The 14054-nt window shown below is 29.6% G+C and overlaps 8 protein-coding genes across 8 annotated transcripts, besides 1 other annotated feature; 4 read left to right on the forward strand and 4 right to left on the reverse strand.

Annotated features, from left to right (window-relative positions):
- Positions 1 to 14054: part of a mobile genetic element that runs on past both edges of the window.
- TVAGG3_0849140 (DNA/RNA polymerases family) lies at positions 2257 to 2989 on the forward strand (the record flags this gene model as incomplete). Its single annotated transcript, XM_051249173.1, has 1 exon — positions 2257 to 2989. A coding segment is annotated over one exon (733 nt), but the record flags the coding sequence as incomplete, so codon positions are not given.
- Positions 4769 to 5032, forward strand: TVAGG3_0849150 (uncharacterized protein; the record flags this gene model as incomplete). The annotated part of the gene is made up of 1 exon (XM_051249174.1): positions 4769 to 5032. One exon carries the CDS (start codon positions 4769 to 4771, stop codon positions 5030 to 5032), a length of 264 nt encoding a protein of 87 aa, XP_051084649.1.
- TVAGG3_0849160 (Prim-pol domain family) lies at positions 5791 to 6788 on the forward strand (the record flags this gene model as incomplete). The annotated part of the gene is made up of 1 exon (XM_051249175.1): positions 5791 to 6788. A coding segment is annotated over one exon (998 nt), but the record flags the coding sequence as incomplete, so codon positions are not given.
- On the forward strand, positions 7444 to 8112 carry TVAGG3_0849170 (uncharacterized protein; the record flags this gene model as incomplete). Its single annotated transcript, XM_051249176.1, has 1 exon — positions 7444 to 8112. The coding sequence occupies one exon, from the start codon at positions 7444 to 7446 to the stop codon at positions 8110 to 8112; it is 669 nt and encodes a 222-aa protein (XP_051084651.1).
- On the reverse strand, positions 8669 to 9698 carry TVAGG3_0849180 (phage tail repeat-like family; the record flags this gene model as incomplete). Its single annotated transcript, XM_051249177.1, has 1 exon — positions 8669 to 9698. A coding segment is annotated over one exon (1030 nt), but the record flags the coding sequence as incomplete, so codon positions are not given.
- TVAGG3_0849190 (uncharacterized protein) lies at positions 11867 to 12175 on the reverse strand (the record flags this gene model as incomplete). The annotated part of the gene is made up of 1 exon (XM_051249178.1): positions 11867 to 12175. The coding sequence occupies one exon, from the start codon at positions 12173 to 12175 to the stop codon at positions 11867 to 11869; it is 309 nt and encodes a 102-aa protein (XP_051084653.1).
- On the reverse strand, positions 12509 to 13084 carry TVAGG3_0849200 (uncharacterized protein; the record flags this gene model as incomplete). The annotated part of the gene is made up of 1 exon (XM_051249179.1): positions 12509 to 13084. A coding segment is annotated over one exon (576 nt), but the record flags the coding sequence as incomplete, so codon positions are not given.
- On the reverse strand, positions 13200 to 14024 carry TVAGG3_0849210 (uncharacterized protein; the record flags this gene model as incomplete). The annotated part of the gene is made up of 1 exon (XM_051249180.1): positions 13200 to 14024. The coding sequence occupies one exon, from the start codon at positions 14022 to 14024 to the stop codon at positions 13200 to 13202; it is 825 nt and encodes a 274-aa protein (XP_051084655.1).

Consider the following 14054-nt stretch of genomic DNA (forward strand, 5'->3'; position numbering starts at 1 on the left):
GAGTCCATGTGGAAAACTTCACGCTGACAGAATTACAGACGTTGAAGCACTCACAGGATATAAAGTTTGCCCTTTTGCAAAGAAGAAGTATATTCTATCCGTGATGATCCAGAAAGGAAAAACCAAAGAAGATTTTTAAAGCATTGTGAGAAATGTAAAGAAAATAATGGAAGATTAATTCAAGACGTTCAGTTGCAAAAGACCAACAACCATATGCACACATATCACGAACAGAAGATATATCAGTGGCTATTAGCACATAATTTGCAGGAATATTATAAACCAACAAGATATTATATTACTTTTGACTTCGAAACATTAGAGACTAAAGAAGAACTTCAACTTTCTGAATGTGCAACTTTGAACGCTTACTTAAAACCATTTATGGTATCATCAACTGTCAAAATAAAGCCGCAAAGCGGCGAGGTCGTAGACCGTGATAAAACATTTACGAGGAATTTTTGCTTAACATCAAGTGATTCGTTCATCTCTGATTGGATTGAATTTTTATTTTCAACCTGTTCATTAGTTGCTAAATCAAATATTGAACAATATGAAGAATTAATGAATACATTAAATGAGAAACAAAAGGAAGCAATGAAAGAGCTTTTAGATGAAGAATTTAATAAAGTGAATATCATTGGTTTTAATTCGGGAAAGTTTGATTTAAATTTAATTCTTCGTGATTTAAATACTGCAAAATGGAAGATAAAATCAATGCTGGGTTCTTCTTCTCAATTTAAGCAAGTCATAGTAAAGAAAACAAACTGTCCATATGAATTAAGATTTATTGACATCAGAAATTATATAGCGGGTGGAACATTAGACCAATTCACTCAAGATTTCGGAAACAATAAATCACGTGTTAAATCCTTTTTCCCTTATCAATTCATCACATGGGAAATTACGAAGAAGAATTATATAAAGTGGAACCATTCACTCAAGATTCATTTTATTCAGCATTAACACAAGAAACAATATCCGATTCAGATTATCAAATATATCTCAATGATGCTAAAAATTTTGAGAATAGATTAGAATATTTTATTCATTATTGCAATAAAGACGTTGAAATTATGATTGACCCAATTGATAAAATTATCGAAGAAACATTTGTTTATAAAATTGACATGCTTCATAATCTTTCTTTATCATCGAATGCATCAATGATTCGTTACGCGTTAGCATATAAGAACTTCAATCCTAACGAAACATATCCAGAAGAAGAAAATGTGGAATCAAGTTTTGAATTAACGAAAAAGTATTGGAAATATAAAATTGAATCATATAAGAAACAAGATGAAAAGGCGAAAAGAGATACCAAAAAACAATGTTTCAATGGATGACTATCAATACTATCACGATTTAATCCTTTCATCTAAATGCAAAATGTGTGGTAAAGCGTTTACATATGCAAATAAACCAACATTGGATAGAATCGATAATGAAAAACCACATACCAAAGAAAATTGTCAGTTAATGTGTTGTTATTGCAATGTCGTAAAATCAAATAAAGATGAAGATGTTCAACGTTTAAGAATCAATTTAAGAAATTATGCATTAAAAAATAATTTACCAATGACTTTAGATTCAGTTGAAGCTTATCACATTCTCCGTAATGGAATTACTGGTGGTCTATCAAATGTTCAACATCGTGTTAATCTTAAAGGAATCACGCACATTAATAAACTTTCATATAATCCAGAAACTAAAACTGTATCAAATGAGGACACCACCAACATTATGACTCATTTCGTTGGTGTTGACTTTAATTCATTATATCCTTCATCATTTTCATCTAATCCTCATGATTTCATTCAATATACTGACCATAAAATGTATATGCCGGGAAGATTGAATGGTGTTATCATTTGTGATACAGCAACAAAGAAAGCAAAAGCACTGGGAATAATTAAGAAGAAAAATACTTTATTCGTGGCTGAAGTAAAGGGTCACATTGATGAAAAATACATTAATGATTACATAAACTTTTTACCGATAATAAGAAACTTAGATATTATCACAGATGAAAAAACAATTGGCAGTTTTATGTATAATTACATGAAATCAAACAATACCAGTTGACCAGAAACAGAGAAAATTAACTCAGTTAGCATCAACACACAACCAATATCAACCATTTTCTTCTTATTATCTTGGTATCTAATAGACAGATTTCATTTTATCATTGATGACATTCAATCAATTTTAACATTTACTAAAAACACTTGTTTTAATGAATTTGCGAAAGAATTTATGAACGAAAGACAAAAGGCTGAATTAGAAGGAAATAAAGGAAAAAGTTTATTTTGCAAGATTTCACTTAATGGATCATATGGTTACGATGCAATGAATACACAAAATTACGCAAAGACTAAAATAATGAATGCACAGAAGTCACGCGTTGCATGTATGTCAAATAAGTTTAAAAACATAAGAGAAATAGGTGAAGATACATATCAAGTGATGCTTAAAGATAGATTTTATAGATGTGATACATGTTTACAAGAGGCATTCTTCACTTTAGATAATGCTAAATACTGGTATTTGGTTTTCATTTATGATTTTATGTATAAATGCTTGAATGTTAATCGTTTTCATTTCATTGAAGGTGATACTGATTCATCTTATTGGGCAATCGCTGGCGACCCAAATCTTCCTAACACTCAAGCATTTCAAGCAATTGTTACTGATAAACAATTTTATGATAAAAACATTTTCAAATTCGCACCATTTGATTTCTTCTGTTTTGATGAGAAATTTAAACCTAAATTAAAGAATAAAGCTGAAGAAAAAGCACATGAGAAGAAGTTATTGGGTTTAGCAATTGAGAAACAAGGTGATAACATGGTTGCTTTATGCCCTAAGTGTTATACATCATTCAACGGTTCAATTGATGGAAGTGATTTTAAAAAGATTGCACAAAAAATGAAAGGTGTTAGTTTACGACAAAATAAACAATTAACACCTAAAAATTATTTGGATATAATAAATGATAAATTGATATTTGATGGTCAGAATATTAATTTACAACTTAAAAATGGGTCAATGACTCGCTTAACAATTGGTAAGACTGCATTAACAGGAGCACACACTAAGGCTGTATGTTGTGAAAATGGATGTTGTATGCCATTTATTTAATAAAATACCACAGAAGAGACAAAAGAAACCGTTAATAATGGTTTTGATACTATGATTCAAAGAGGTGGGCACCCTTAAAACATTGATTTTATTTTTATATAAATGGATAACACAGATTTAAAAAATTTAATTGATGATTTAGTACTTAATCAAACTTTTCTTAGTTATTATGAATTAAAATCATATCTCCAAAAATATGATAACAATATAACGGGTGATGATATGGAATATTATTATCCATATTATAAAAATGAAATTTTGAAATATCATAATAAAATAATTTCTGAAATTAAAGACAAAATTAAAAATAATGAATATTCAAAGGGAAAAACTAAATCACAACTTAAACAGTTGAAAGATTTCAAAAATAAAGTATTAACAGAAGAAGATATTGATGAATTATATAAATTATATAATCCTGAGCCACAAAAACAAAAGGAACAAAACACCCAGGTCCTTCAGACCATAAATGAAGCACAAGCTTTAATTTATGATTCATTAGTTAAACCATATTCAGCCCGACTTTTAAATGAAGATCAACTTTTGGAATTCATCCTTCAACATAAACTCGAAGCGGGAAAGTATATCAAACCTTTATATACAGCATATTTAAAACAAATGAATAGAATACATCCAGAATTAATGAAGGAAGGAATGAAATCCAAAATCAAAGCAGATAAAATTAAACCACTTGCAACACCAAAACCTCCAACGACAGTACCGCCTCCTCCTTCAGTTAATCCTTCATCATTCACTTTATTATATCCATTTCAAACATTAAAGAAGCAAAAAGATTTTAAAAAGGATTTCAAGATATTAAATAAACCAATTGACCCGAAAATTCAACCGTTAAAGGAAAAATTTAGTCGCCCTTCATTTGCACCATATCCATATTCATACGAAATCGATCATCTGGAATATTCAAAAGGAAACGTTACTTATTTATTTGCCATTAACATTAACACTAGATATTTATATTGCATTCCGGTGAAAGGGAAAACAGAACAGGAAACAAGAAGAGCTATTCAATACTTACTAGATCATGAAAGAGTAGATAATATCAGGGGTGATGGTGATAAAGGATTTCAGGCAGCTATGACTCATTATTTCCCACAAATTAATTTTTTCTTCTCATCCTCTCCATATACGTTTCATAATAAAATAGTTGATGCGGTAATGAGAACTCTTAGAGATGCGTTAGGGTTAACGGTCAGATATACTGGGATGGAAATCATGACTCCATCATACAGCAGTTAGTATATTATTACAATAATACATGGCATAGAACTATAAACATGAAACCAGTGGAAATGAAAAATGATATTTCAAAAGAATGGGAATATATTAGAAAGCAAATGGAAAGGTTGAATGATGTTAAACGTGAACAAATTAATTCGGGGCTCATGAATTTTAAACAAGGAAATAAAGTTTTAATTCATCTCGATTATGGAAAAACTGATAAATCAATGACAAAAAGAAGACGAAGATTTGACACAATAGCTGAATTTGTTAGATATATTAACGGCAATGCATTAGTTGAAGTTGACAATAAATTAATAGAAATTCCGATTTATTTTATTACTCCATTATATTTAAATAATATTTAATTTTTTTTATTTCGTAAGAAATGAGTGACAACGAAGCAGTCAAGAGTCCAGACGATGAATATAAAAAGAAACTAAACAGAATTAAATCAAAAATATGCTATTACAAAAAGAAGCCGCAATGCGGTGGGGTTGAAAACGATAAAGAAATAATCGAAAAATTAGAAACTTACCGTTCAATCCTTAAACTGAGTGAAGCAAAAATAAAAGAATTTAATAGAATAAATAAATTGATTGGAAGAGATGAATTTAATAAAGATGAATTTTTAAACTCAATCCAAATTTAATTTTTATTCCTCTTTGACAACATCTCTCTTTCCATCATTACTGCATAACCACATTTTCTCAGTTTTAGTGGTTTGTTATTTTTAGCAAGTTCTCGCATCATTTTTATCGTTTCCTCCCTTGTTATGATTCGTGGTAAATTTTGAGCTTGTGGGGTATCCATTTATGATAAAAATAAAAATTTGTTATCAGTTATTTTATCGTTAATGGTTTTTAGGTTATTCAATAATTAATAATTTTTGAAGAATTGAAGGAGTCACCAGGTCACCAGGTCACCAGGTTAATTAACTTCTCTGAAAAAATGAGACAACATGACATTTAGACAACAACACAGGAGGAAGGCGGTTATGAATTATTTTTGAAGAACTGAAGGGGTCACCAGGTTAATTAACTTCTCTGAAAAAATGAGACAACATGACATTTAGACAACAACACAGGAAATGATTTGTCATGACTTCATCGTAAATGAGTGTAAATCAGACAAAAATATATTTTATCGTTAATGTTTACGTTAATGTTTTGTGAAGAATATAGCAACCGTCTGAATTCCGGCGGTTGTTTTTTTATACAAAATTCTGAGTAAAATAATTTTTAGGGTAGATGGTTAGATCTAACCTCATTTCTAACCTCATTTCTAACCTCATGACATTTTGACAACAACACAGGAAATGATTTGTCATGACTTCATCGTAAATGAGTGTAAATGACCCAAAAATAAAGTTAGTTTTAAAATTATTTTTATTTTTTTATTCCTATATAAATGACAGCAACAAACAACAGCAACAGCAACAACAACTATATCGTTTCTGATGAACAAGTTATTGATTCATTAGCTGAGGAATTAGTTGTGGCAGAAACTAAAACCCTCAACGAAAGAATTGGTGAAAACAAGATTGATTTACATAACTACCTCAAACATGATGGAGGAAGAGGAAGGAAAACTGGTACAGCTTTATTAGTAAATAAAATTTCAAATTTAACGATTATAGATGTTGATATCAATAAATCATACAATGATGAACTTAAAGAAACAGTTAGAAAAGACATTTTATCAAAACTTTCGGATAAAGATGTTATCGTTAAAACCGCTTCAGGAGGTCTTCACATTTATTGCAACACTAATTTCTTCTATGCAGTTTCGAACAGAATGATTAAATGTTATTCCTGCAATGATTATGATATTGATATCATGACTTCTATGGATGATTCAAAGCGTTCATTAGTGGTTATGGCTGAATCAAGAGTTCGCAAGAATGCAACAGAACCAATCAATACATACTCATTCATTCGTGGAAGTTATGATTCAACATTAACTAGAACAGTGAATGATATATTAAATGATTTGAATATTAAGGTAAGAGTTGAACAGAAGAACGAAGAAATAAAGAATATCATGAATGAAAACAAAGATGTAAACATTGACGATAAACTAGCTCAAAGCATAGTTGATGGCATCTGTGATTTTGAAGTACATAATGACGGTGGAAACATGAATTTAGAAAAAGAAATAACATTATTCACACTGTTTCAAGCAATTAATTCGTTACCTAATCATTTAATTAATGAAGCATACGATAACGTTTATAACTTCTGCAGTTTAACAGAAAATGCTAAAAGTAATTTTGAAAAAGCACGTAGTAGATATGCACATTTAATGACTTCTCCATTTGTTTTAGTGAAGATTCTAAAACTATATCAAAAGGAATATTATGATGAATACGTTTTGCCTTTATTATGTAAGCCAAAAATAACATTTGATATAAAACTTGATGATTCATTCTTGATAACAGATATTAGACGCAAGGCTGAAAATCATCAGTATAAAAACAGTTCTGAAGTAATTGAGGATTTATCACGTGTAATCCGTTTTGTAGATTGTGGAAACAAATATTTCATTCAAAAGGACTATAATATCCACGACAAAATGAATCAAATATCATTCGTTCTTCAATCAAACATGAAAGAGTCACTCAAAATGATTAAATTATTTAAAGAAGAAGGTAAAACCATAACAGCATGGGACGTACTACTAAATCAATTATCCTCATTAACCGTTAAGGGTGTTTGCTTTAAATCTGATTCTCCAGATGTTTTCTCAACGTTTCAAGGTTATAAATACAACGTTCTCGAAAAACCAGATTACTCAAAAATTGAGATGTTTATGAATTTCATTAAAGAAGCCATTTGTGATAATAACGATGAAGTGTATAAATACCTTCTCGGCTGGATTGCATCAATGATTCAACATCCTGGAATCAAGAATGAAACAGCAATTATTTTGAAAGGACTTCAGGGAACAGGTAAAAACAGATTTACAGACATTATTTCTGAACTTCTCGCCGGTTATTCATGTAAAAACATTACTGAAATAAGTGAGCTAACGGGTAATTTCAACTCAGTAGTTGAGAATAAAATGTTTCTTGTACTTAATGAACTCAAGAATGTAGGTGAAGACAGACTCGCAAACTTCAACGCTTTGAAATCAATTATTACGGATAATGAGATTAGAATTAATGAAAAGAATCAACCCAGAAGAACTGCTCAGAATGTTGCAAACTTCATTTTCGTAACTAACAACGTTTACCCTGTCAAAATTGAAGTTGGAGACAGAAGATACGTAGTTTTAAGAGTTAATGGTAAATTCAAGGGTCAATTTGATTACTTCAAGAATTTAATGGATTCATGCACAAAGGAATTTTATGATAACCTTTTAACATATTTTATCAATTACGACCTTTCATCATTTAATGTACGAATCATACCGATGACTGAAGCCAAACAAGATTTAATCGAGTTATCAACAAATCCTTTAGATGTATGGATAAATACACATTATGATGAATTGTGTGCAGGTATGACGTGTAAAAATGCTCTATTCTGCAAACCATCAGACATGAAAGACAAGAATTTTCAAATGAGCATTAAGGATAAATGTGATAGGAAACAAAGAAAAATAGATGGTAAACAAACATGGTATTATGTTTTGAAAGAAGAAATGAAAGGATTATATAAACAGGTTGAACCAAACGATAATGAGGATTCATTTACTGACGATGAAATACCCGTAAATGATGCTTTATAAAGTATGATTTGAATTTATTTTTGCCTTCCTCCTGTGATGTTGTCTAAATGTCATGTTGTCTCATTTTTTCAGAGAAGTTAAATAACCTGGTGACCTGGTGACCTGGTGACCCCTTCAGTTCTTCAAAAATAATTAATTATTGAATAACCTAAAACATGAGACTTTGTCTCCGGACTCTTTGAGTCACTTAACGTAAACATTAACGTAAACATTTATTTCTGCAGTTCATCCATTACTTCATTACCTAATTAATTACAGACATAAAATATATTTAGTTCATTCATTGAACTCTATACCATGCGTAAACTGTCATGTAAGGTGGCATGTATTCTTTACTTTGTCCCGTTGTTTGTGTATATCATGAAACGTGATGTGTATGGTTTCCTTCTCCCTGAGTGTCACTCCAGTAACAATTTATGGCAAACTTAACGTCGTCTTTAAACATCATATCCTTTACCTTTTGTCATTCCTGACCAATCCCAATATCTATGCTTATGCCAACCTGCTTGAGATGTACTTAAATCTATGTAGTGACTGTGTGCAGGTAAATTTTCACCTGAAATCGTTTTACTTCCCCCTGTTTCCTTTGAAGAGTTTGCACAATACAAAAACCTGTCAACTATTTGTTCCCATGCACCAACACCAAACATTACTTGAGGACCTCTTGCATCCATAGATGTATAAATAGAACCTACTGGGTTCATTAAATCAAACATATGAGATATTATAGGATTGTCTCTTTTGAACTTAAAATATAGTGTAACTATTTCAGGTTTCTTCTGGTTTGTGTCAGAATATTTTTTATAATATAATCTTATGTTTTCAGGGTAGGTAAAATCTTGACTATAATATTTATTTCTGTCATCTGTATAATAATATACTATTCTCGTTTTTTCTATTGCATTATATCTTTTATATCTATAATAATCTAAATATAATGTTAACTTTTGTTCATCTACATGTGGTGTTCTGACATCATCTCCATAGTCATAATAATATGGTGCTGGAGCTGGGTCAGCCAACGTCATACCTGCCATTTCATAAACTCTTAAATATTTCTTTTGTTCGTCTCCATATAAGTTTAAGTAGCAGTTGTTGTCTAATGGAACTTTAACTTGTGTTCCATCATTCTTTATATAGCCTACATACATTTCATTGTTATTTTTCGGAATGAGTTTACACCGTATACCATTTTTTAAGGAGTGTACAAACTCCCATCTAAAATATTTGTTTTCTTCATTGACAGAAAAGTCACCAACAATAGTTTCAATATTTTTAGTTGTTCCTATCAAACTTTGGTATATTTCGTTAACATATGTTTTATCCACCTTCTTCTCTAACTCATCGTTAACATATTCCTTATCCGCTTTCTTCTCTAACTCATCGTTAACATAAGTTTTATCTGCTTTAAGGTCTAAACATCCCGAAACCCATTCTGTATCAGCTTTAACTTTAAAAGTCTCAAATGTCCATTCATGATACCATTCAACCTTTTCTTTAATTTCATTATCTTTTTCATCAACATAAACCAAATTTGCCTTCTTATTTAACTCACTATCCACATATTCCTTATCTGCTTTCTTCATTAACTCATCATTAACATAAGTTTTATCTGCTTTAAGGTCTAAACATCCCGAAACCCATTCTGTATCAGCTTTAACTTTAAAAGTCTCAAATGTCCATTCATGATACCATTCAACCTTTTCTTTAATTTCATTATCTTTTTCATCAACATAAACCAAATTTGCCTTCTTATTTAACTCACTATCCACATATTCCTTATCTGCCTTCTTCATTATGTCGTTTAGGAAACCTTTTATGAATTCCTCATTTAAATTAAATCTTCCAATCTTCAAAACTTTAGGAAATGCATTTAATGCGTAATATCTCTGTTCTTCTGGTGGAATTGATGTTATATCATCCGTTATACCTTTAATTTTAGAATTCATAAAATAAAATTTCTTTTATATTTGATATCACTGCACCACCCTTGCAAACGAATTCGAAATGGTCATTTTTCAATACTATCTCCAAATCTCCATATTTCAACCTTTGCGTTTGTTCTGCCGTCTTTGAATTATATGCATATATGGCGTATGTAATGGTCTGAGGGACCTGGGTGCTTTGTGCCTTAAGTTGCTGTGGTTGCTGTTGTTTAATCATTTATTATGATTTAAAAATAAATATTTAATCTGTTATCTCATCAGCTATTTTTTCTATTTGAAATTGCCATAATATTTCATTCATGAATTCTAAATCACAATCAAATAGGTCAGTTATTCTAAATTTAATATTTGATAAATCTTTTGAATGAAGAATAAATGAATTCCCGGATAATTGAAACGGATATGATAAAGAAAATGTGTTTAAGTTGATGGATAAAATGTTTTGTATTGATGGGTAAGAGTTAGGGTCTAATGTTTGATGTGAAAATCTCATTGGGGTATTAACTTTATCACATTTGATTAAAATGAAATTGGAACCAGTGTCAGAATAAAAAACATCCCCAACATCTTTTTCAAAATTTAATATCCCCAACAATGAACGAAGATGAGGAGTACAAAATTTAATTTTCAGCGGAAATTTAATAAGGTTATTTATTTCATCAAGTTCAAAAAGTTTATCGGGTTTTGATTTAAAATTTTCTTCATACCATACGATAAATGATTCATTTAAATAACTTAAAATCATGTTAATATCCCATTTCGCTATCACATTATTTATATACATATCATACGTTTTTTTCAAGGTCATCTTTAATAAATGATATATAATCTGAAGGGTCTAAAAGAATGGGATTAAATTTACCACTCACAGAAACGAGAGTAACATTATAAATTCCGCTAACTGTTAAATTTAATTCACAGTTATTATTCGAAATAATATTGATAATTGACATTTTTTATTACGATTAAAAATATGGTAAAGCGTTATTTTTCCAGTGATAAATAAACTAGAATAAGATTACCTCAAGAATTCATAAATTCAACGAATAAGAAATTCATTCATGTTATAAATTTTAGTGTTTTCAGAAAATATGAGTCAGTGTCATATTCATCAACAGGTTATATTTCACTTCATTCAAATTTAGTTCAATCAAACCCATATAATGACCATTTCATAAGATTTTCAGATGGTATTAAAAATGTAATTGATAGATTAAAATATGAACAGATTGACAATATCGAATTTTTGGAATTTTGGTTTAAATATCCCGATGGAAAAAAGATTGAAGTTAAAGATAAAGCTGATACTATAACAAAAACAATTACAATGACCGATCCAGATAGTGGGGAACAAAAAGAAATAAAACAAACGATAGAAACTGGTGAAAGGTCAATTATTATTGATTATGATTCAAAGGATTATTATTCAATAATGTTAATGCTTGAATATTAAATAGCCTTAACAAAGAATTTTTCAAGTGATATTTTATATTCATCAACTATTTTATTATAAATATCATTATATGTTAAATGAAGTTCAGTTGTTGTTCCGTTCTTTGATATCTTAATTGTGCTAATATCCTTTATAGGATTTATTTTTGCAACTGTTCCGCAGCATGAAACCTCATCATCTATGAAAAATTGAATCTTAACGTCTGAATCTTGAACATCACAAAGAATGGCGATAATGTGAATTAATGATTCATAAGGTAAAATAATTAAACCAGATTGGTCAATTAAATTTATTATTGAATCATAATTATTAATTATTATATCACGGTAAATTTTCATTAATTCAGAATTAATGTCTATTTTATATGGGTTCTCGATGTTTGATGAAAGAGGCGGGGGTATGTTGGATAAGTGGGAATTTCAACGGGTTCTTTACCGGGTTCAGATAAAATGATTGGGTCTTCATCTTCTTTATTTTGCTCCTCCTCTTTCTTCGGTAAGTCACGAGTTAATAAATTTGGTTGAGTTGCTGACCTTGTTAATTCAGGACTAACATTAACTTTAACATTTTGAATAATTCGTGATTTATCATCATTTACGTTATAACCAACCGTAATCTCTGCTTTTGCGTTTGTGTTCTTTTGACTTGTGAAACGTCTTCTCATTTATAATTGAATAAAAAAAAGAAAAATATATTTAAAGTTTTATTTAGTTGTTACGGTAATATCCCAAGGTTCATCCTTGTTTGCTTATACTTTCTTTGTAACTGCACCAATTATGTTATTGATATTGATTTGAGTTTCTTCCAGTCTTATTTTATCATTTACAATATCTTTAATCATTTCATTACATGCATTCTTAAAACCATCTGATTTTTCTAATTTACGTCTATCACTTTCTTTAATTAAATCAAAGTTATAACCTTGTTGAGAATAAAGTGGTTTCTTTATCAATTCCTTGAACGCTTCTGAAAGTGAAGATGAAGAAATTCTTGCCACTTGAATTGGTTTAAATTCTGCTTTCATTGCTTCTTTCTGTTCATTGAACAGTGGATCGAATAAAGCAACTTTAAAGAATTTCTTAGCTGGAATTTCAGGTCTCAAATTTGCATATTGACCATCAAACTGATTAACATATTGAGGTAATCCGTTTGGTCCTTCTTCAACAGCATTTAATTCTTCATTGAAATAAGAATATGGATTATGACGGTATGAATACATCGGACCATTTTCACCTTCTCCGATATGTTGTTTAACAGCTTTTCCATTTTCATCAAATTTCATAGGATAACGTTCATTATATGCTTTACGTTTAGGATAATCAGATATAGTTAATTTATAACCATTTATGACTTTAATATTACCTTGACCATCAGTAACGAAAACTTCATTTATACCATCAGGTTTTCCATTTGGTCCTGTAATGTCTGCTTCGTGTGCTTCCCAATTTGGACCATGACGTTTGGCATATGCTTGAGCTTCTGGTAATGTTAAAACGTTTCTCATTTGTTTAACATCCTTTTGAAGACCGGCAACAATGTGGACTAATTCTTTCATTCCGTCTGGAACTTTCATAGTTCTATTATATGCACCCTTTTTGTTTGTCCCTTGTTTTAATGGAACCTGTAGAAGATTTGCTATTTCTGTCATGTTTAATTATAAATAAAAAATAAAAATTAATCATAAAAAGTTAATCAAATTTAACACTTCCTTTATTTAAATCAACTATTATTTTTCCATGTTCTCCTAATTGTTGATATTGTGTGTAAAGTTCATTAATGCTCATTGGTAAATTCACTTGATAAAGCATAACGTTCAACTGTTGACGACTAAAACCACTGAAAATGAAAAGTGTTGATAGATTTGATTTAATGTTTGTGCTTAATGCTTTGAAGTATTGAACAGCCATAAAGAATGAACACTGAATGTGTCGACATTGAGTTAATAACTGATTAAAATATGATTTCTCATTTGTTATTAGTTTTGATTTCACTGCATCATCTAGAAAAATGAGTGAATGCAAAAATTCTCTATCAAAATTTGAAATAGAAAGTGTTTCAAATAATTCATCCCGTTGTTTATCAATAATTTTATCCTCTAATCCTTGCTTCTTGATTGTATTATATAATTCTTTATACATTAAAAAGTTTTTTAAATAATCTTCTGCTTCTTCTTGTGATAAATAAATAATTGGAATTTTGATTAAATGCTTTGATTCAAATGTATCATCTGAAGGTGAACCTGAACGGTTGATATAAATTAACACATGTGAATAGGGGGAAGTGTTAGCAATAATGATAATTTGTTTTAATATCGTTAATGTTTTACCTTTATTTTGTTTACCAATTGCTGCAGTGATTGAATTTAAATAACATTCAGAATATGGAATTTTCATTAATTTTTCCTTAGATAGAGCATTTCTATTATCACTCAATGCTTCATTAATCATATCATCTATGTATGTATTATATACTCCCGCTAATTCTTCATAAGGGGTGGATGAATTTAAATCCATTTAATCAAAAATAAATTTATAATTTTAAAC

Source organism: Trichomonas vaginalis, chromosome VI, assembly GCF_026262505.1.
Source record: "Trichomonas vaginalis G3 chromosome VI, whole genome shotgun sequence".
NCBI lineage: Eukaryota > Parabasalia > Trichomonadida > Trichomonadidae > Trichomonas > Trichomonas vaginalis.